The following is a 20,183-nucleotide window of genomic DNA, read 5'->3' as shown; positions in this document are numbered from 1 at the left end:
AGTCTAGGGGTGCAGCTGGAAGGGCAGTCCCTGGTGTCTCTTTGGGTGGGGCTAGCACAGGGAAGGGGACACTGGTGTTCTGGGGTATGGTAAGCACACACATGGAGGTATAGGGTCACCTGTGAAGCCACGTGTGCCCAAGGACTGAATGTGCACCTGATTCCCACCCAGGGAGACTCCCATCAGCTCTGTCTGCGAGGATGCCTTTGACAAACAGCAGGTGGCGCTCTTGGCCAAAGATTCCCCACAAGGTTTTCTACTAGGTTCTGGGGGAAGGGGTTATGTGGACTAAAATGGGCAAGGCTAGGCCATGCTCCCTGGCAACCTTGTAGGCTCCTATGAGCAACTCTGAGCCTTGTTTGTCTCCCAGCATGGGTAGCTCAGTACTTTGTCCATCAGTCAGATCCAGCTGTCCCAAGGTCTTTGTACCAAGTTGACACACCACTCCTTGGGTCTCCTCCTTGATCCCTGCTGGCCCTTTGGGAGCACCTCAGAACCAGTCTGTCCCTTTGTCCCCTTAGTCTGCTTAGTCACTCTGGACAGTGGTGTCATGCCCATATCTGTGTCCCAACCACATTGGTTGAATTCCCCTACAGCAAGAGAAGTGCCCATAAAACTTTCCCAGCCTGTTTGCTGAATGAATAAGTGAGCCCCGTACAATCATCACTTCCATGGTACACTGTAAACAGGCCCAGAGAGGTGAAATTGCACATATAAGCACCACAGCTCATGATTGTCACAACCAGGATTTGAACCCAAGCACTTGCTTAAACCAGAGCCAGAGTCCCTCAGCTCCCAGCTCCCAATTCCTAGGCATGCCAATCTTTTCCTGTCCTACTCTCCAAGGAGTCATGCCGCCAAATGCTAAAATACTTAGAAATGGGATTGATTTGAAAGTATGCTTTTGAGAAGATGGGTGTAGCTCAGTTGATGGAGTGTGTGTTCCCTCTGCACAAAGCCCAGTGTTTGATCCTTAGCACCACACAAATAGGATGTGATGGAGGCAGGAGGATCAGTGTTCAAGGTCAGCCTGGGCTACATAGAACCCCATTTTCTAAAAATAGTGTCAATGTTTATTATTATTAATATTAATATTATTGTTTTTTTTTTCAAGGCAGCATTCTGTGTGTAACAGCTCTGGCTGACCTGGAACTCTCCCTGTAGACCAGGCTGCCTGCCTCCCGAGGGTTGGGATAAAAGGTGTGCACCACAACTATCCATCTTGTTTTTTTTTTTTTTTCCCTCGAGACAAAGAGTTTCTCTGAGTAGCCCTGGCTGTCCTGGAATTCGATCTGTAGACCAGGCTGGCTTTGAACTCACAGAGATCTGCCAGCCTCTGCCTCCGGACTGCTGTGATTAAAGGCATGTGCCACCATCTCCTAGCTATTTTTTAAAATTATTTTTAAAAGATTTGTTTTTATTAATTGTGTGTGTGTGTGTGTGTGTGTGTGTGTGCGCGCGCGCGTGCGTCCATGAGTGCAGGTGTCCTTGGAGGCTAAAGGTTTTGGATCCCTAGAAGCTGGAGTTGCAAGCAGTGTGACCTGCCCCATGTGAGTGCTGGGAACTGAATTTATATCCTTGAGTAATATGCCCTCTTAACTGCTGACCCATCTCTCCAGCTTCCGCTTCCCTTATATTTTTGTAAAGACAGGGATTTGGTATGTAGCCCAGGCTGGCCTTGAACTTGAGATCCTTCTGCCTCAGCCTAAGTGCTGAGTGCTGGAGTTACTGGCATTCACTACCCAGGCTTGGCTGTTTCCTAACGATCTGTAAGCCACGGAGTGGACAGCCGGCCCCTTCCCTCCACTCAGGATGTCTGCTGAGGGCAGCCAGGCAGGCCTTGCATACCTGTGACGCCCCAGCTTCTCACTCCCTCTGGGGAACCCATCACACACTCTGCCTTATATGGTGCTGAGCTTCATGCTCAGAATTTCTTTCCAAGGGCCTGTGCGCGACAAGAACCCATGTCCATCAAAGGGATAATGCTGATTGCATGGACCTTAAGGGGGCCCTGGCCGGTTCATGTGCCACCTAACCAATGTCTACCCTTGCTAATTCCCCCGGAGGTTCCTTGGTGCAACTGATTCCCTGTGAATGGGAAACACCGGTGACTTCAGTGGAGCCAGACGCGTGCTGATGCTCCCCATGCCTGATTGTAGTTGACCAAAGTCCCTGCTCCCTGGACTCGGGGTGCCAAGGCTGTGGTCAGTGTCTCTCAGACAGAGACAGGCAAAGGAGACGCTCAGGAGGACCGGGGGGACCTCAGATTGGGGTCGGGCGGTCCTCTGACACCACCCTGCGGGAGGCAGAGGAACCCCGGGTGCTGTCTGGAGGAGCAGGTTCTCCGGCGGCTCTGCCCACCGCGTGCTCCGCAGATCCACAGCTGGGGCAAGCAGACATCAACGCCTCGTGGCCCCACCGCGCCCGGGGAAACTGAGGCCGGGGGCGGTGTCGCGTGCCGCTGTCGCCGCGGCCCCGCCTTCCTGCTCGCCCCGCCCGCGCGGGGGCGGCGGTGGCGGCGGCAGCGGCGGCGGCGGCGGCGGCGGCGGCGACGCTTCCTGCGGGCGCGGCCGCTGTGGGCGCGAGAGCCGCGAGCGAGCGAGCTAGCGAGCGAGCGAACGAGGCGGAGCCGGCGGCCGAGGAGCCGAGCGCAGGTCCCGCGCAGCCCGCGCCGTGAACAAAGGCCGCCATGAAGCCGGGGCCGCCGCGCCGCGGGGCCGCACACGGGCCGCGCGTGGACACCACCACCCACGCGCCCGGGGCCCGCGGGCTGCTGCTGCCACCGCTGCTGCTCCTGCTGCTGGCCGGCCGCGCCGCAGGGGTAAGTGATGGGCTCCAGGAGGGTCCCCCGCATGTCCCCCGCGTGTCCCCCGCGTGTCTCTGCTTGTCCCCTCGCCACGCGCGCCACGCTGGGTGTGTCCCGGTCTCGCGGGGTCCGTTCTCCGCCGGGAAGCTTGTGCGTCCGGTATCCGAGTCGCCTCCTCCCCACCCCCAACCCATCCCAAGCTGCCCTCAGGGCCTTGGGGGCTTCCGAGGGGGAGGGGGAGGAAGGTGAGTCGTTGAAGGTGACCCACGGAGGTGAATGAGGGTGACCCTGTGTGTGTGTGCGCCCCCGCTTCCGAGAAGGGTGCGTGGGCACCTGTGGGTGTGGGCACTGGAAGGCTCTGTCCATATGGGTGGATGCCATCGGCACCCTGCTTCACACGAGGGTGACCCATTGTGCACACCGTGTGCCACCATGGCCATGGCTGTGTGCTTGCTAGGTGAGGGGGTGTGTGCTTTGACCCATGGGAAAGCACACGCATGTGTGTGCAAGTGTGTGGTGATGGTGGGCCTGCTGAAGCCCCCACCCCAGGAGACATGGGTGTGTATGCTGTCAGGTGTCTACCAGATGACCCCTGACTGTCCCTCTATGGGGCTGAACTTGATCCTGGCTTCACTAGGGAAGCTGGAGGAAGGGGGTCCTGCAGGTGGATGAGTCACGTCTCTGCTCTGAGGAACCCAGGTCCCAAGTGAGTTCTGAGTTGACAGGTGTCTAGACGTAGGGTGAGTGAGCCGGGGACTTCTAGGTCCTATCCCCATGGCTGACTCCAGGAGCAATGGCTGTCCCCACCCTTTCAGATGACCACGAGAGCCCGGACTGACAGGCACGCCCCTTCTCTCCTAAGCACAGTGGCCAGGCTGTAGGGAGTCAGGAAGGGCCCTGGGTTGCTCTGAGGACCACAGGCTCCTCAAGCTGTCAGCTTTGGGGAGGGGGATCCCAGGACAGCTTTCGGTGGTCCATGCCTTGTCTTCCCCTCCCCATAGGGGTGTAGGGCTCTCCCCTGAGAGAATGGAGGCACTGCCCACTCTGGCAGGAGAACCGATTCTCAGTAGCATTATAGAAAATCACCCTTGACATTAAAGACCTGGTTTCAGAGTCCAGTGACCATCACCCATTCATGGTTAGGTATTGAGCCAGCTGGCCACTCCTCAGAGCCTCAGATTTTCTCTCTGCAAAGAGGGATTCAGGGTGCCATTGCCAGAGGAAGAGTGGACACAGAGATACCTTTAAGGGCATTTTGGTGTGAGTTGCAAAGGGCTCAGGACAAATGGCTCCAGGGAAGTCACTGTCCTAGAAGGGAAAAAGCTATACTCTGCCAGTAGGGAAAGGAGGACCCACCACACAGTAGGGCCTCAACCAGGCAGGTGTGAGGTCAAAGGGGCTTGGGGTGGTTCAGATTAGTGCTGACTGACATCCCTAGGTGGTGAGCCTGGCTGAGTGAAAGCAGTCCTGTGGTAGGGGTATGACTCGGAGATGCTCTCTCTCTGTAGGCGTGTTGTCCTCCCAGGGGTTGACTACTCCATTACCTGGCCTGGGAAGCTAAGGGTTAAAGGGTGGTGCTGGGTTGTTGGGATGCCACACCAGAGGAGACAGTGTGCTGTGGTGGGGATAGACTGAGGTTAGACCAGAAGCCAAGCTGGGGGTCCCAGGCCTCCGGTGGGAGCCTCTGAGGATAGCAAGGGGCTGGCAGTGGCTGGCTCAGTAAGGGAGGGACAGGATGACACTGGGTCTTCTTGCTAGTCTGGGAGGGCATGGGACATGAGGGATGGGACTCCGGGGAGGAGAAAGCTGGTTTCCCTAGGTTGTGGCTGGCCAACTGGGGGTGCGTCCTGACTTGGGCTTCAGTCCTGAGAGACTGGATGTTTAGGGCTTTGAGGACCTCAGGCCACCTCTGCTGTACTGCTTAAGTGACTCTGAGGATGTCAAAGAGTATGGGAACACCAGAAATTATAGCTTTTGGAGAATGTTGTTTTAAAGTCCAGATCTGGGAGGGGCCATAGATGTCACAGATGTCTCGGGGATGGATTTTCACTAATTTGTGGTTGTGTGACTTTGTGGTGTGCCTCAGTTTCCACTCTATAAGACAGAACAAAAAGCAAAAGCTTCCAGCATAGTGTTTGGTGTATTTGGATTTTTTTTTTTTTTGAGCCAGGGTCTCATGTAGCTCAGTCCTCAAACTTTCTACAAAAGTAAGGATGATCTTGAACTCCCCACCCTCCTACTTCTACCTCCTAAGTGCTAGGATTACAGAGTCACAGTGCACTATTTTTTTTCAGAGTTGCTGTTGTGTCTTTGGGAAGGTTGGGTGTGTTCCCAGCATCTAGGAGCCCTTTTTGCTTGGTCTTCCATCTCTTGCCTTCCAGGCTGCTCTGGTGAGCTGTTGCCCTCACTACAGAAATGAAAAGCTGGCAACTCTTGGGCTGTTCCAGGTCAGGAACCATAGTGAGCAAAGGAATTCAGAGGCACCATAATCCAGAGTCCTGATGACTTTCCAGGCTGCTAGGTGCCAGGGGCACAAAACTGCTGTGTGATCTGGGCAAGGCTCTGATCTGTCTCAAGACCCTCTCCATTCATTAGACAGTGTCAGGCTCGGACCTCTCAACGAGCTGGAGTATGCTGCCTTTCACTGGAGATGGGCTATTCATGAAAGGAGCTTTGGAGGCTTCCTGGAGGAAGAAGCCTTCTGAGCTAAGCTAACAGGGTTCACAGTGGCAGCCTGTCTAACCCTCTACTCTGTCAGCCATCATCACCTATAGAAATCCACCCAAATGTCACACATCATCACTATAGAAACCTACCTATAAGTCAGCCATCACCACCTATAGGAACCTACCTGTATGTCAGCCATCATCACCTATAGGAACCTACCTGTATGTCAGCCATCATCACCTATAGGAACCCACCTATATGTCAGCCATCATCACCTATAGGAACACCACTCTGTCACCCATCACCACCTATAAAAACAGACCGGTTTTTAGGGTTTTGGGGTTGGACCTGAAGCCTGCTGCTCTGTGGGAGCCAAATCAGCCTCCTAAAGCTGGACAGCTGTGGATGGGGTTAGTGGGCAGGGGAGAGGAAGGCTCAGGGAAACTGGCTCCCCCAAGATGCCTGGGAAGGGGGCTGCTACCTAGAGCCCTCTGAGCCAACTGGGAGCCTGGCTGATGAGGACTTGGGGTAGGTGCCACAGTTCCAAGCTGAATACTAGACAGTGCTCCAACGCCCTGCCTCCAGCGCTCTATGTGGTTTAGTGTAGGGTGTGCTCAGGACAGTCTTAGAAATACCCAGAATTCCTCTGAGCCACAGAGACACTTGGACTTGCTCAAAGCCACATAGCCAGAAACTAGCTGGGGCTAGGCTGGCTCTCAGTCTTGGGCATCGGTTCTGATCTATGCCCTCGTGCTACTTGAGCATAGGTACTTTACCTTACCTCTCTGGGGTCTCATCACCCCCCACCCCCCGCACGAGTGCGCACTCTCACCAAGTCACATATTTATTAAAGTAATTTTTGAGGCCAAGTCTCACGCTATAGCCCAGGCTAGACTTGAACTTGTGATTTTCCTGTCTCGGCCTCCTGATTGTTGGGAAGAAAGGCAAGGGGCCTCATCATCACCTCTTGGTTACCATTTGGCAGGTGCCCAATCTTACCAAAGATGCCATCCCAGCTCCCATTTAGTTCTCTTATGGTCTTGGGGGTTGTAATACACAGCTACTGGGAAAGGAGCTTGCCTAGGGCTACCAGTCCACAGGTCCCTGTCACCTACAAAAGGGTGACTCTAAAGGTTATTGGGGACAGGCTGGGGGAAGGTTGTAAAAAGGGCTGTTGAACAGATGTGTATGCCTTGAAGGGCTTGTACTGGGTCATGTGGTGAACACCGGCCCGGAAGCACTTGGAATCTTGGATGATGAAGGGCTAAAGACCCTTGGGTATATCTTTAGCCTGAACCATGCCTGGCTGTGCCCAGGTGATCACACCCTGCCTTTGTACCCCTCCCCCACTTCTATCCTTAGAAAGCCATCAGGAGCCTCAGCCTACCCTTCAGAGCACCAGCTCTCTGATGCTCCCTTTCTCTCTGTCCTGACAAACCTGGAGCATCTGGGGCGTGCAGACCACCAAGTCTGGCCAGGCCCTGAGTAGGAGAATTTGGGTTGGGACTCCCAAGTGCAGTGGGCTGGATTTAGACCAGATTCTGTGTAGGGATGCGAGCATAGAAACAGATAATGTAGCTGGGCCAGGGACTCTGCTCCTGTGTGGCAGGGAGCAGTTGGTGAGGTGGGCAGGGACCTGCCCTAGCCAAGGCATGGGTTGTGGACTGGAGGCGCCAGGGGGCTGCATAGGGCGGGCCTGTGGTGATGCTGTCACCACCAAGTCTGGCCAGGACCATGAGGTTGTGGCTCTGGGCTCCAGCCCAGCTTCGTGCAGCCCTGTGATTTTGTGTCTTGGGGGCAGGGTGACCAAGCTGGGCACTCCCTGGTGGCTGGCCCCTTGTCTCCACCAGCTCCCATACCAACCAGAGTAAGGCCTAGGCTGGTGACCACCTGGACCCTTCAGATCTCTGTCCCACAAAATGTCCTGGGCATTAGCTTTATTGACTGTCCCCCTCCACTTGCCTTGGCTCCCAGCCTTCCAAGATTCTGGGAGGCTGGGCAGCCTTCACTTCCGGCCCCTCACTCCAGAGCAGGCCCCCAGCCAGAGGGATAGCCTTTCCCCTCCCCCACTCTCCCAATCCTGGCCTGAGTGCCAAACAGGAAGCAGTGATTACAGGGGGGAGTCTGAGAAGCCATGGCTGAGGGGGCAGCTGTGGGAGAGAGGGTAGAGGGATCCTGAAAAATGATCCAGCATCTTCCCCACCTGGTTGCCGAGGGTTGCAGACCGGGGCCCACCATTCTGGCCTGTCATACCATGTGGGGGAGTTTTCTTTTCTTTTTTTTTGTTTTTGTTTTTTGAGACAGGGTTTCTTTGTGTAGCTTTGGAGGTTGTCCTGGAACTTTCAGACCATGCTGTCCTCGAACTCACAGAACTCTACATGCCTCTGCCTCCCAAGTGTTGGGATTAAAGGCGTGGGCCACCAACACAATTGCCACTATTGGAGCTCAAAGGCTTATCTTCCCCCTGACCTTGGTGCTCTCTGTTTTGGGGCCACTGAATCTGGAGATGAACTTGAAACAGAAGAGCAGTGACCTCTGAGCCAGCTGGTGAGGGTTGAAATCCTGCTACTTCCAGTTTCTTGCTGTGTAACCTGGGTACATTTGCCCAACCTCTCTGAGCCTCAGTTCCTTCTTTAAAATGGGGCCTTGGGAGTTAGGATGTAGAGTGAGTGGCTGCTCTTGCAAATGTTAGATTAGCTTCTTGTTTTTAACTTCCAGGCTTCTTTCTTTCTTTCTTTCTTTCTTTCTTTCTTTCTTTCTTTTTTTTTTCTTGCCCTCTTGGCCTTATGAGGGAACTGCTGTCTGGAAATGGGGCCAGAATTCCCTTGCAGAGTGTGGGAGTCAGGTTTGAATGGTCTGAAGCAGGGCCCTGAGCCCTGAGTAGGAGAATTTGGGTTGGGACTCCCAAGTGCAGTGGGCTGGATTTAGGCCAGATTATACAAAGTATTTTCCAGCACCTGTGGTCCTGAATTTCTGGGAATTCTGTCCCCTGTAGTACAGGATGGAGGCAGGTAGACCTGTGCACTGCTTATGGCCCTGGGACTCCTTGGAAGATCAGGTTGCCTGTGCGCAAAGCCCTGGGCAGGGTGATGGTTGTGGAATCAGAGTAGCTACAATCCTTTAGCCCAGAGTGCTTGGATGTGTTCTGTTAGTCCCGCAGGCTTGGCTAATGTTGGTTAACGGCTAACAGGAAGGGACCTTGGAGTGGGAAGGTCCTGTAGAGATGGTTACCCTCAGCCAGTGCCTCACAGTGGATGGCCTGGGCCTTGCCCAAACATAGTGGCTCATTCTGCAGTCCCGGGTAGCTCACTGAGCCTTCCAGCCTCACTGAGAGACTGGCATAATCTTCTTGTTTACAAGGTCTGGGATGACTAGATACCACCAGAGCTCACTCTGCCAAAGGGAGATGGAGTCTGGGCTCAGCTGCCTAGCACTACTCTGGGGCTCTGCCCTGAGTGGCTAATCTTGTCATCATACCTTCAGGAGTATGTCGTACCTGAGCCTCTCTGGAGTACCCTGTGCCCTCTCCTTGCCTGGTAGACCACCCCGCCCACCCCATCCCTACTTTAGCTCCTAGCCAGGCTAGAAGAGTCATGGAGAATCCACACCAGTGGCCTCTGGCACTGGCTAACTGATTGCCAGTTTGATCGCCTGTGGCTGGCACCAGAATGGGTGTGGGGCTTCCCTCCGGCTTTAGGCCTGGGGGACAGCAATCCTGGGGATAAGGAGAGCTGTTGGCCTCTGCTCTAGATACATGGTGGAGCCCATGCTCCAGGGTGTGGCAGGTGTGGGTGGCCATCTACTCTCTTCTCCTGACTCTTGTCACCGTCTCACCTGGGGTACAGTGAAGCCCACCCACTTCCTGCCTTCAAGGTACCCCTGTCAGAGTGTTAGAGGCAGACAGTAGGGAATGGCAGTTGCAGGACCAATGGTCAGAACATACAGGGTTCTGCTAGACACTAGGCACCTTTGGGTCCTCAGCACAGCCTTGCCATGTCACCTTATCTTACACTTGGAACCCTGAGGCCTGGGCAGCAGATGGCTTGCCAAGGTGAACACTGTCCTCTTGCATTCTTCGAGGTGCTGGCCCAGGGCAGTGGGCCACCAAGCACAGCACACATCAGTGAGCGTTTGGGCATAGCGCCTGGATCCTAATAATGGACTGCTTGGTTGGTGCATCAGTCTTCATTGGGCACCTACTATGTGCAGGGCCCATGCTGGGGGCTGTGGTATTAGTCTGAACAGCCTAGCTGTCTGGCTGTGATGGCTGTGGGAGGGTGTGAGGCTTGTGGAGATGGGGGCCAAAACCCGCTTCTATTCACTCAGGACAAGCCCAGCCCTGCTACAACAAGGGTCCTCTCTTATGTGGAGGGGGACTGGTAGCTCCTGGCTCATTAGGCTTTGGGAGGTAGAGCTGGTTGAGCAGTCACTAGTTACAAGGGTGGCAGGTTTTATTTTTATTATCAACTTCCTCTAAGATTAGCTGGGCTCAGAGGTGAGTTCTCCAGCAGTTCATACAGGGAAAGGGGACCATCTGTGAAATGGGGCCATTGGATGGGGTGATCTGGACCTTCCATTCCTTACCATTGATGACAGGGCCTGACCTTGAGGCCTGCACACTCTTCATGTGCCCTGGTCCTGGTTCCTCTCTGGTGAGGGTGGGGGAATCCCTTTCCTTTCTGGCCACATTGAACACTACCTCTCTCTGTGACCCTGGGGACACGGTCACTCACATCCAGGCCACCCAGGGACTGGGCACTGAGTCAGGTTTCTAGGACAGAGGAGGAACACTGGGTGGAGAGTCGAGTACTGGGTCCTTGTCCCCAACTGCTGGAACTTGCCAGTGTCCACAGCCCCTGTCTGACCTGTGTCCCCTCAGTGTCTGCCTCCTGACCTTATAAAGCACCAGGATGGAGAAGGAAGGCGTCACGGAAGTGACCTGTTGGTTTGACTCTGGAGGCTGAGGGCTGGCTTGGGAAGGAAGCCTTCCAGGCCTTGAAGGATGGCAGAGGGGCCAAAGTGGACAAAGGCTCAGAAGCAGGAAGAGCCGTCGAAGACCAAACAGTGGAGAGAAGCAGTGGGGCTGCCACCTGGAGGAGGAGCTCCTTGTGTGGAAGAGGAGCACGCCTCTCTTTGGCATGGAGGACTTTTCTCTGTCCCTGTCCTTGCTAAGTAAGTGTGTGGCCTTACCAACTGGCCACTTCCAGATTCCCTGATCCTATGCCTCAGCACGTTCTGGGGTTAAATAGTTGGCCCCACCCCACCCAGCCCAGACCCCAACACAAAAGACCCCACACTCTTCCACATTGGTTCACAAGGTGAGCGCTCAGTGAAATGAAACCTTGTGTTCTGCCCAGCAGGCAGAGGTGTAACCTGGAAGATGGGGCCGGATACCTAACTTCAACTTCGAGTATCAAAACTCGCTCAACTCTGTAAGAAAGACACTAGCGTTATCTTGATTTTATAACTGTGATAGAAACACAGAGAGATGAAGTAATTTGCACAATGTCCCAGAGCTAGTTAGAGCTGAGTTGGGATTTGAACACATGCAGTTGGGTACTAGAGTCCTAGCTAGTACATAAACCGCCCGCAGCAGAGCAGTTGCCAGGTGTGTTGCTACAGGAAGACCAAGGCCAAAGTCTTGCCAGATCCCTGAACTTGTGTGGCTGCTGGCCGCCTTAACTTCGATGAGAACAGTTCTCTGTCATTATTGTCCCTGAGGAAGCTAACCCAGACTTGCTGGGAAGGGGCTGGTGGTGGTAGACACACAAAGTAACAGCGAAGTAACTGAGCTGAGAATGAGACTCTTCTGGAGTTTTGGCCGGGCACCAGACCCTACACCAGGTTCTGTCTCCATTTTGCCCAGAGGGCAAGCTTAGTTCCACTTGTTTCTCTCAGGATGCTCTCCTGTTCCATGACCATGCCACATCCATTGGCATTCTTCAGTGCACCGGTCAGGGCAGCTCCTCTGCCCTGTGTGCTGCCCCGCACAGGATCCCAGGGCAGCCCACCGTCATTTTCACATCTATGTACCTCCTGTCTCTCTTCTCCAGTGAACTTCTACTCATGCTTCAGAGCCCAGCCAAGATGGCCCTTCTTCATAGCTGTCAAACACTGAAGAAGCCCACTCTCTGCCCTACTCTTCTGGATTCCCAGGCTCTGCTCTTCTGAACACTAAGATTCTTTGCCAAGCCCCCATCCTGTTACATTGCTTCATCTTGTCTGGCTCCCCACAGGGTTACATTGTTACCTCCCCTCCCGGGAGCCCTGCCTTGGATACACTGTTGCAGCTGCTACTCTTCCCCCCCCCTTCCCCATTACATCATCTCCCTGCCCAAATCACACATCTATTTTCTTTCAATTTCCCCGGTCTGACATTGCTGTATTGTTTCCTTTTCCCCACTTCACACATTCTCATTTTGATTTATTTCTGGTTCTCACTGTAACACCTTGTGTCCATCCCCGTCCCCCCCCTCCCCGCGTGCCCTACCCTGTATGACCCCCAAGCTGGGGAGAAAGGGGGAGTGTTGTGCAGCTGGGGAGATGTAGCCATGGTGCTTCATTTTAGGAGCCCTAAGGGGTGGAGGTGTGTGGGGGCTTTGATGCCACCTTTTCTGAAGGTGGTAGGCCCTGGGGGCTGGGTTACCTGGAGGTGTCCCCTTCAACTACCCTCCCCCCTTTTCTCTCTCTCCTACTCTGATTCCCTGATGCTGTCCCTCCCTCCCTCCCTGGCTGATTGGGACCTCTCTCACCCCTGGCTGTGACTCAGTGGAGACTTGAGGTCTTGTTTTTGGAGGGATGGGATCTGGTTAGAGCTGGGATGGACATCCCCTCGGGAGTCCTCACCTCCTGGTCAAGAGCTCAGTGCTCCCGTTGATCCCCGCCACCAAGTGGAGTTGGAGGCCAAAGCTTCCTTAAAGACTGGTCTTTCTGGTCAGGGTCCTGTGCCCTGTAGGAGCTGGGAAGCTTGTGGAATCTTGTGGAATCTTGTTCTCACATGAAGTGGAGAGACCGTTTCAGACCTTGCCTGGAGGCTGTGATGGCTCGTGGTGACCCTTTCTCACGTGCTGTTATCATCGTGTTTCTGTCAGGACTTCATGTGGGTGAGTGACGTAGGTCGTGCGCATGCGGTGTGTGTGGTTATTGTCAGGTATCTAGCTGATGTTTAGGAGCTTAGAGTAGCAGAGGTGGATTGTTATTTACGCTGGGGAGATCAAGAGTCCCCAGAGACTGCCTCTCCCCTTCCCCAGCTGTTCACCCCCAACCTGGCGGCTGCAGATGGATTTTGGTGGAGGAAGCTGTGAGATTCTGTGCCTGCATGGTGAGGGTCGGATGTGCACACAAAGGCTGGGGAGGTGGCTCCGTAGTTGAAGCTCTTGCTGTGCAAACATGAAGACGAGAGTTCAGTTCTCTAGAATCCAGGCACAAGCTAGGTGAATGTGGTGGCCCACCTGTCATCCCAGCACCCAGGAGGCTGAGACAAGGGGTCCCTGGGACAAGCCGCTGAGCTCGGGGTTCAGCAGGAGATCCTGCTTCCACATGAAAGGTGGAGCATGATCAAGGAGGATACCGGAAACCAACGTTAGGCCTCCACATGCACCTGTACATGTACTGATGCACGCACACACCTGCAGACACAGATGAGTGTGCGTGGGCTCCTAGACACGAGCCACACTGCAGGCAACAGCGCTGGAGCTGTGCTCATGGGAACAGGCCCGTCCCTAATCCAGACCTTAATCCCAGGGTCCAGAGCTCTGGGCAGGGGCAGCTGGTCATCTGGCCTCCTTAGGGAGATTATGGCAAGGGCAGAGGAGACACTGGGAGCGCTGTCTCCTACCCAACCCCCAGGGATACTTTACTCTCATCCAAAAAAGCTGATTTGGGGCCCCTCGGGGAGCTGGCTCTATATGCCACTCGTAAATTCTGGCCGTTGACAGGGTGGGAGTGAAGAGAAGAGTTGTGCATCCCCCAGGAAAGGGGCAGCCAGTACAGAGAGGCCAGGAGGGGCATCTCCCATCACTTAAGTACCTGCCTGTCTGCAGTGGTCCCTGACTCAGAATCTTCAGCACCGAGGCCCTCTGATTCTGGTACTGAAGCACTCCGATGATGCAGAAACAGAAAGCCCAGCCGGGAGATGTCATATTTTGGGTCCTGAGTGTGGTTATAGCTAGGATGGGGGCATGTCGGGGGGGGGGGTCTGAGTTGGAGGCTCTGGAGGTTAATAAGGACGTTGTTGGTTACTAGTAGAATGGGGCATTAGCTGGCATTGAGCCTGCCGGGCCATGGCTGCATGACTGCTCTCCTGAGCATAGTCCCAGGGTGGCCATGAGGCATAGGGGACTGATGTACTGGAGGGGATTGGCATGGACTGTGGCTCTGCGGTGACTGTCCCTGGCCCACTGTGGGAGAAAACACCCACACTACCCAGGGCCCAAGATTGTGCGGGCTGAGCCTTCCCTCTGTTTCCACTTCAGCTCTATCCAGGTTTGGATGGGTAGTAGCATGTGTTGAGGTGATGGAAAGCAGGTGGCTTGGGTGTTGGGGCTATGACTTGGACCTTTGCTTGTTAGCTGGGTGTCGTCCTTGGGTAGGTCACCTTGTACCTGTGTCTCTAGATCTCCTCTGTAGTCCCTGCTTCACTTCACTGAGGCAAGCATTAAGGCTCATGGGGCCTGCTGCCAAGCTTACAGTGGTGACTTCAAGCTGTGGCCAGTGTGTTGGTAGTGGGAGGAGTCTCAGCCACCACAGAGGTGACAGTTGACACCCCTACCCCCACCCCAGGCTCAGTGACCAAGACTGTCCTGGCAACAGCCCCGCTGGCTGACATCCAGGTTGGTGGCCATCTTTTCAGCTCAGGCCCTCTGTCACTAACACTTTTCCAAGCTGGACCAGGGTAAGACCATCTGGGACTCATTCATTCATCCCCTCATTCACTCACTCAGTCCCTCTCTCATTCATTCATTTTCTTACTCATTCCCTTCCTCACTAGTTCCCTCTCTCGTTTAATTATTCACCCTCTTATCCATCCATCCCTCATCATTCTCTATTCCTTGCCCCCCCCATTCATTCATTCTCGGGGCTGGGCTGGAGACAGCCAGCCCTCTATGCTGGCCTTGCCTCATGCAACTCCTGTAGAGAAGGGGCCCAGGCAGTTATTGTGGGGGATCTTCCAGCCTTGCCTGGGAGGGGTCTTGGAGGGATTCTTGGTAGAGGGGATGTGGTGGCTTTGTCTTTGGGCTGTGGAGTGGGTGGTGGCCCAAGTACTCAAGGTCCTTGAAGGCAGGATGGACTGTGAGCCCAGTCAGGAGCCAATGAGGTGGAGGGCAGGCCATGCATGCCCAGGGATCTTGGGATGCTGTTGAGGGCAGAGACAACATATAGGGTTTTCCATGCTCCCTCCATCTTGTCACGGAGGGGACACACTGAGAACCTGCCAGACAAAGGCAGGCAGCTGGGGTCTGGGCCAGGCCTCAGGACAGACGGGGCCTCCGTCTGGGAGCAGAGAGCGGAAACTGCCTGGGGCTTGGCAGCTGCTACTGGCTTGGTAGAAGTTTGGCCTGGGAGCCAAATGGAGGTGGGTAGGGCTGAGGGACAGATCCTGAAGCCCACAGGGCTGTCTGTCCTTGAGGCTGTACTAGACAGCCACAAGGTAGGGGATAAATGGACTTGTGTCCAACCTCTGGGGCCCCCTCTGGCCCTGTACCTTGTTGTTAGGGCAGCCAGCCGAACTCCTGAGGAGGCATGTGAGAGCTGCCTTCTCCTCTGTGTCCCTCTCTGGATGTGAGCTGCACCTGCACCCTTCCTTCAGTGGCCCTTTGAGAGATGGTGGCCTACAAACCCAGAGAGGCCTGGCTGGGCTCTGCTTCCCCGAGGGCTTGGAGCAGAGGTTTGCCTGTCTGAAGAAGAGCACCGTGTGTGGCTTCCCTTGGGGCCTAGACAGTGGGTACTCAGATGGGAGTGCAGAGATGAGGCAAGGGTGTGGTTTGAGTTCTCTGGAGAGTCCAAATTTGAGTTCAGGCTCTGTCGAGTGACCTTATCCAAGTCCCCCCCTCCCACTGAGCTACAATTTTACACTTCTGCCTTTCTTTCCTTTCTCTTTCTTTATTTCTTTCTTTCTTTCTTTCTTTTTTTCTTTTCTTCCTTCCTTCCTTTCTCTCTCTCTCTCTCTCTCTCTCTCTCTCTCTCTCTCTCTCTCCTTCCCTCTCTCTCTCTCTCCTTCTCCTCCTTCTTTTCTTCTTCAAGACAGGGTTTCTCTATGTAGCCCTAGCTGTCCTGGAACTTTTTTTGTAGACCAGGCTGGCCTCTAACTCAGAGATCCCTCCCCAGTGCTGGGATTAAAGTCATGTGTCACCACCACCCAGCCCCTCACTTCTGCCTTTCTTTGTTACACAGCTGTACTGAGATGAGACTCACATGCCATAAAGTGTAGAGTCTCCCTTACCCATGGCTTTACTCTCTATGCTCAGTCAACTTCACCTCGGCAATAGTAAATGGAAAAACAGTTCATAAAGCTCAAATTGTGTATCTTTCTGAATGGCGTGGTTAAATCCGGAATTGTCAACGCTGAGTCCTGCCTGGAAGCACGAGGCTCATGCTGTGTGTGCACACAAGTCACTTACCAGATCTCTGTTACCAGATGGACTGTCACTGTGTCATCAGGCTGGTGTTCAGGTGACCTTTGCTATGCTTACCAGTGGCCTTAGCATCAGGAGTGAAGATGCATACAAGTTGGCAGGTGTAAGACATGGAAGGACCGCTGGGCCCCATGTGGCTACAGGGCATGCGCGGAATCATATGGTACCCTCTGGATCAGTCTGCCTGAGGTTTCGAGCACCCTCTGGAAGCCATAGGAGGGTGGGGGCTGCTGTAATTCAGAGCTCTGTAGTATGCATTCAGAATGCTGCAACCATCACCTAGTTTAGGATTTTTTTTTTTTTTTTAAATATGGTTTCAGGTAGTCCAGGCTGGCCTCTAGCTTGTATGAACCAAAGAACTCCTGAGTGTCCTGCCTCCACCTCCCCAGTTTGTGCTCTTCAGATGTATGCCACCATGTTTGGTTATTTTGGAACATTTTTATCATTCCATAGAGAGATCCCATGCCAAGGTCAGTGTTCCCTTCTTGCCCAGCTTGCCCTGATCTAGCAGCCAGGATGTGGGCAGGCTGGATCCTGAAGATGGCATCCATCTAGGGGATGGTACAGTGTGAGGGCTGTGGAATTGATTTTGTTCCTTATTACAGTGTTTCCAAGGTTTACTCATGCAGCAGTGTACGCCATCTTTGTAGCTTTCTCTGCTGAATAATATTCTTGTGTGTGGATGGACCCTGCTTTACGTATCCTCACAGCAGCTGATGCAGGCTAAAAACAAGGGTCACCTGAACACCAACATGGTGACACAGTAATAGTCCATCTGGGAACAGAGATGTTCCTACTTGATTTTCGTGCATATGCAGCATGGGCCCTGTGCTTCCAGGCAGGGCCCAGCTGGGCAATCAGAATGGCTTCAGCTTTGGCCGCTTCTGGACAGTACTGCTCTTCTGTTCTTTATTGCAACTTGTGGGAGTCCGTTCTCTCCTTCTACTATGTGAACTCCAGGGATCGAACTCAGGTCATTGGCCTTGGCAGCAGGTGCCTTTATGAGCTGAGCCCTCCTGCCCACCCCTCTTTTCTGTTTTAAAAATAAAAAACAATAGAATTATTGGGTCATATAGGCACTCTGTGTTTCACATTCTGAAGAACTGCCGACTGCTTTTTGAAAGTGGACATGCTGTTTGAGGTCTCAGTCGCCGGGTCTGAGGTGGCTCCCCTAAGCTTCATCAGCAAGTGTTGTCTGACTTCTGAGTACAGTGGTCCTTGCATTCCTCAGGTATCTATGTGGTGACACAGTGGACAAGGTACAAAGCTCAGGATGGCGGTGGGCAAGAGCTTGTCCCTTGAGGGGCTGTTTCAAAGGGTTGGCACTTGTAGATGCTCAGCTGAAGGAGCCAGCCTGTCTGGGGAGCTGGGACTGTAGACCTACAGACTGAGTAAGGGGGAGAGTGGAGGAATCTGCCCATGGGCCACCTGCTGTGTCCGGGCTCCCATGCTTCTCATGGCTTTCTGCCCTTGGTCAGGATTTGCAGAAGGGAGACTGAGGGTCAGATGTGCTCTTTGCCGAGAATGGGAGCCTCTTTTTATTTTATTTTATTTTATTTTATTTTTCTAGACAGAGTTTCTCTGTGTAGCTTTGGAGCCTGTCCTGGAACTTGCTTTGTAGACCAGGCTGGCCTTGAATTCACAGAGATCCTCCTGCCTCTGCCTCTTGAGTGTTTGGGATTAAAAGTGTGCACCACTGCTCATTTGAGAAGGGAGGTTCTTACTGGGGTGGCAAAATCACATCCCCTGACCCTTTGAGGTCAGGAATGCTATTCCACAGCTCAGAGAGGTAAGCTTACTTCCCAAGGCCACACAGTGGCAGAAAGCCAGTGCTCGGGTTTGGACGCTACTTGATCTAGATTGAGTCACTGTTCATTTGGATGACCTATGTGGCTTCTAGGAATCAGGGTAGAGGTGGCCGGGGACAAGTGTGGTCCTAGGCGGGCTCTGAGGGCTCTGCCGGTCCGTCCTCCCTTGGAGTTTTATGTGCCTCAGTTTCTCCATGGACATGGGGATGGTGGCTCCTGAGGCCGCCACTGCCCAGAGCATCAGAGTCTGGCCTGTTTGTCCCCTTAGAAGAAGCTCTCTTCCTGTGGGACAGATTTAAGGAGGATGGGACCCGAGGCCCTATAGTGTGAGCTCACATGAGGTAAATAACCTGGCCCACCCTTGGATGAGGAGCTGCCACTGTTGGAGACAGCAGAGCAGTAGGAAGCTCATGGGCTGAGCTAATGCTGGGCCCATGTCTTAGTCCTATTGCTGTGAGACTCAGGGCCAGTTGCTTCACCCCCCCCCCCCCCGAGTTCTGGTTCTCAAGTGTGGAATGAGGATAAGCCCCCACCAGTGAGGTGTTTGTGAAGAGAACCAAGGCTGTGTGCATCCAAAGAACCGGACCCATGGTGAGTGCTCCCTGGGAGCACAACTGTTCTTCATAGCAAGAGATGGAGTGATGCAGGTGTCCTGAAAAATGCCCAGAGGATGCACCATACTTCAGACTGGGGCCCATGTGGCCTTTTGGAGGCTCAGGAGTTCATGGGCACAGAATTCAGTCAGGGAGTCAAGTCCTGTTGGGCCACACTGGTGGTCAGCAGCCTTAATGTCCTTGCCCGTAAATGAGGTGAGAAGAGCCTGTGACCCAACATAGTCACCAAAGCCTACCAAAGCCCACTGAATCCCAGGGATGGGAGCTGGGTATCCCATGGGAGGATGACTAGACAGAGGCCAGAGGCTGAGGTCTCAGTGGGTGGTTCTCCATCATAGCACATGGGGCTGGGAACAGTGTGTTAGGGTGGTCTCAAGGGTGATATACAAGAATAGGTGGCTGGGATGGATGGGGCAGTGACAGAGTTGCCTCAGTCTGGGCTGAGGAGTTCTCTAGCTTTCAAGGGCTGGTCACTGTCCTTCATCCAAACGCAGGAGACAGAATGTGTGCCTCGGAGCGCCTGCCTGTATCCCATGCCTAGGTGGGTGGCTGGTGGGTGCCTGCGTCTAGGACCAGCATGGTGAGGGTGATGGCCAGGAGGGAGCCAGGCCCGCTAACCTCCAGCTACAGCCAGCTACATTTTGGGGACTGTCCGCAGAGGAAGATGACTGAGGAGGTCACTGACCAGCAGATGGTGGGGAAACTTAGGAAGCATGCATGGGATCAAGACTGACAGCGCTTTAAACCTGATGCAAAACACTGGGAGCCCATAGATCTTGACAGTCCTCTGTGGCCTCTCTGAAACGTAACATGGGGATGCCACTTTTGTGGCAGCCTCTGCTAGGCTGACTTGACTCCACGTATGATGTGTAGCAGCCTCCCTTTGGAACTTGATAATGATGGTATTAACTGCCAACACGTCCTAGGCCCAGCCTCCATTATGGTGCCTCAGAGAGGTCATACTGCCTTTGTTTTGTCTGGAAAGGGCAGGCTGGCAGAGTTGGTGTCCATCCAGGGCCACTCAGACATTGAGGAACAGAAGTACCCAGCAGTCACTTTAGCAGTCCAGCTGTCCCTCTCCTGGCAGTCAGTGGACAACTTTTCCCTTATTCTGGATTATTCTTTCAAAACGTGTTTCAAAAAAAAAAAAAAAAAAAAAACTGTGGAATTCACTCAGGCCTTTTAGGAACCCAATTAGGTACCATGGTGTGTGAAAATACAATTATCGACAGCTACATACTATTCCATGTACACCGACTTATTTAACAGTGTCCTATTGTTGGGAATATAGTTGCTTCCAGCTCACCCTCCCTCTTATACAGAGCACTGCCCTGGGGCTCCTGTTCTTTAGGGCCCAATTCCAGCAGGCTGGGAGAGGTCCGGCTTAGAGGGGTCCTGACTTGGGCTTTGTAGCCTGAGATTTTTTCCACTTTACCCAGGGGGAGGAGAAGCTTGTTTGGAAGTGGGGACTCATGTGACTTGTTCATTGTTGGGCTGGGGGGGGGTCACTGCCACTGTAGGGATAGGGATTTTGGGGGCACCAGGGAGCTAGGGAGCTGAGGGAGGCTTTGCTGACCACCCCTCCCAGCACACAGCACGGGAGGGGTGCAGCTGCCATCTTGACTCCCTTTGTAGAGAAGTTGGCTGGCTGGGA

The 20,183-nt window shown here is 53.9% G+C and overlaps 1 protein-coding gene across 1 annotated transcript in view; it reads left to right on the top strand.

The window, feature by feature from the left end:
- The first annotated feature begins 2,689 nt into the window (after positions 1-2,689).
- Sdc3 (syndecan 3) overlaps positions 2,690-20,183 on the top strand; it is a 29,283-nt gene continuing 11,789 nt past the window's right edge. Inside the window, exon 1 of the mRNA XM_027399462.2 lies at positions 2,690-2,821. Within this exon, the coding sequence (XP_027255263.1) occupies positions 2,690-2,821 (132 nt within the window). The remainder of the gene's footprint in view (positions 2,822-20,183) is intronic.

This window comes from Cricetulus griseus, chromosome 2 (genome assembly GCF_003668045.3).
Source record: "Cricetulus griseus strain 17A/GY chromosome 2, alternate assembly CriGri-PICRH-1.0, whole genome shotgun sequence".
NCBI lineage: Eukaryota > Metazoa > Chordata > Mammalia > Rodentia > Cricetidae > Cricetulus > Cricetulus griseus.
The sequence above is the reverse complement of the archived record's forward strand: the minus strand, read 5'-3'. Positions and strand labels throughout refer to the sequence as shown.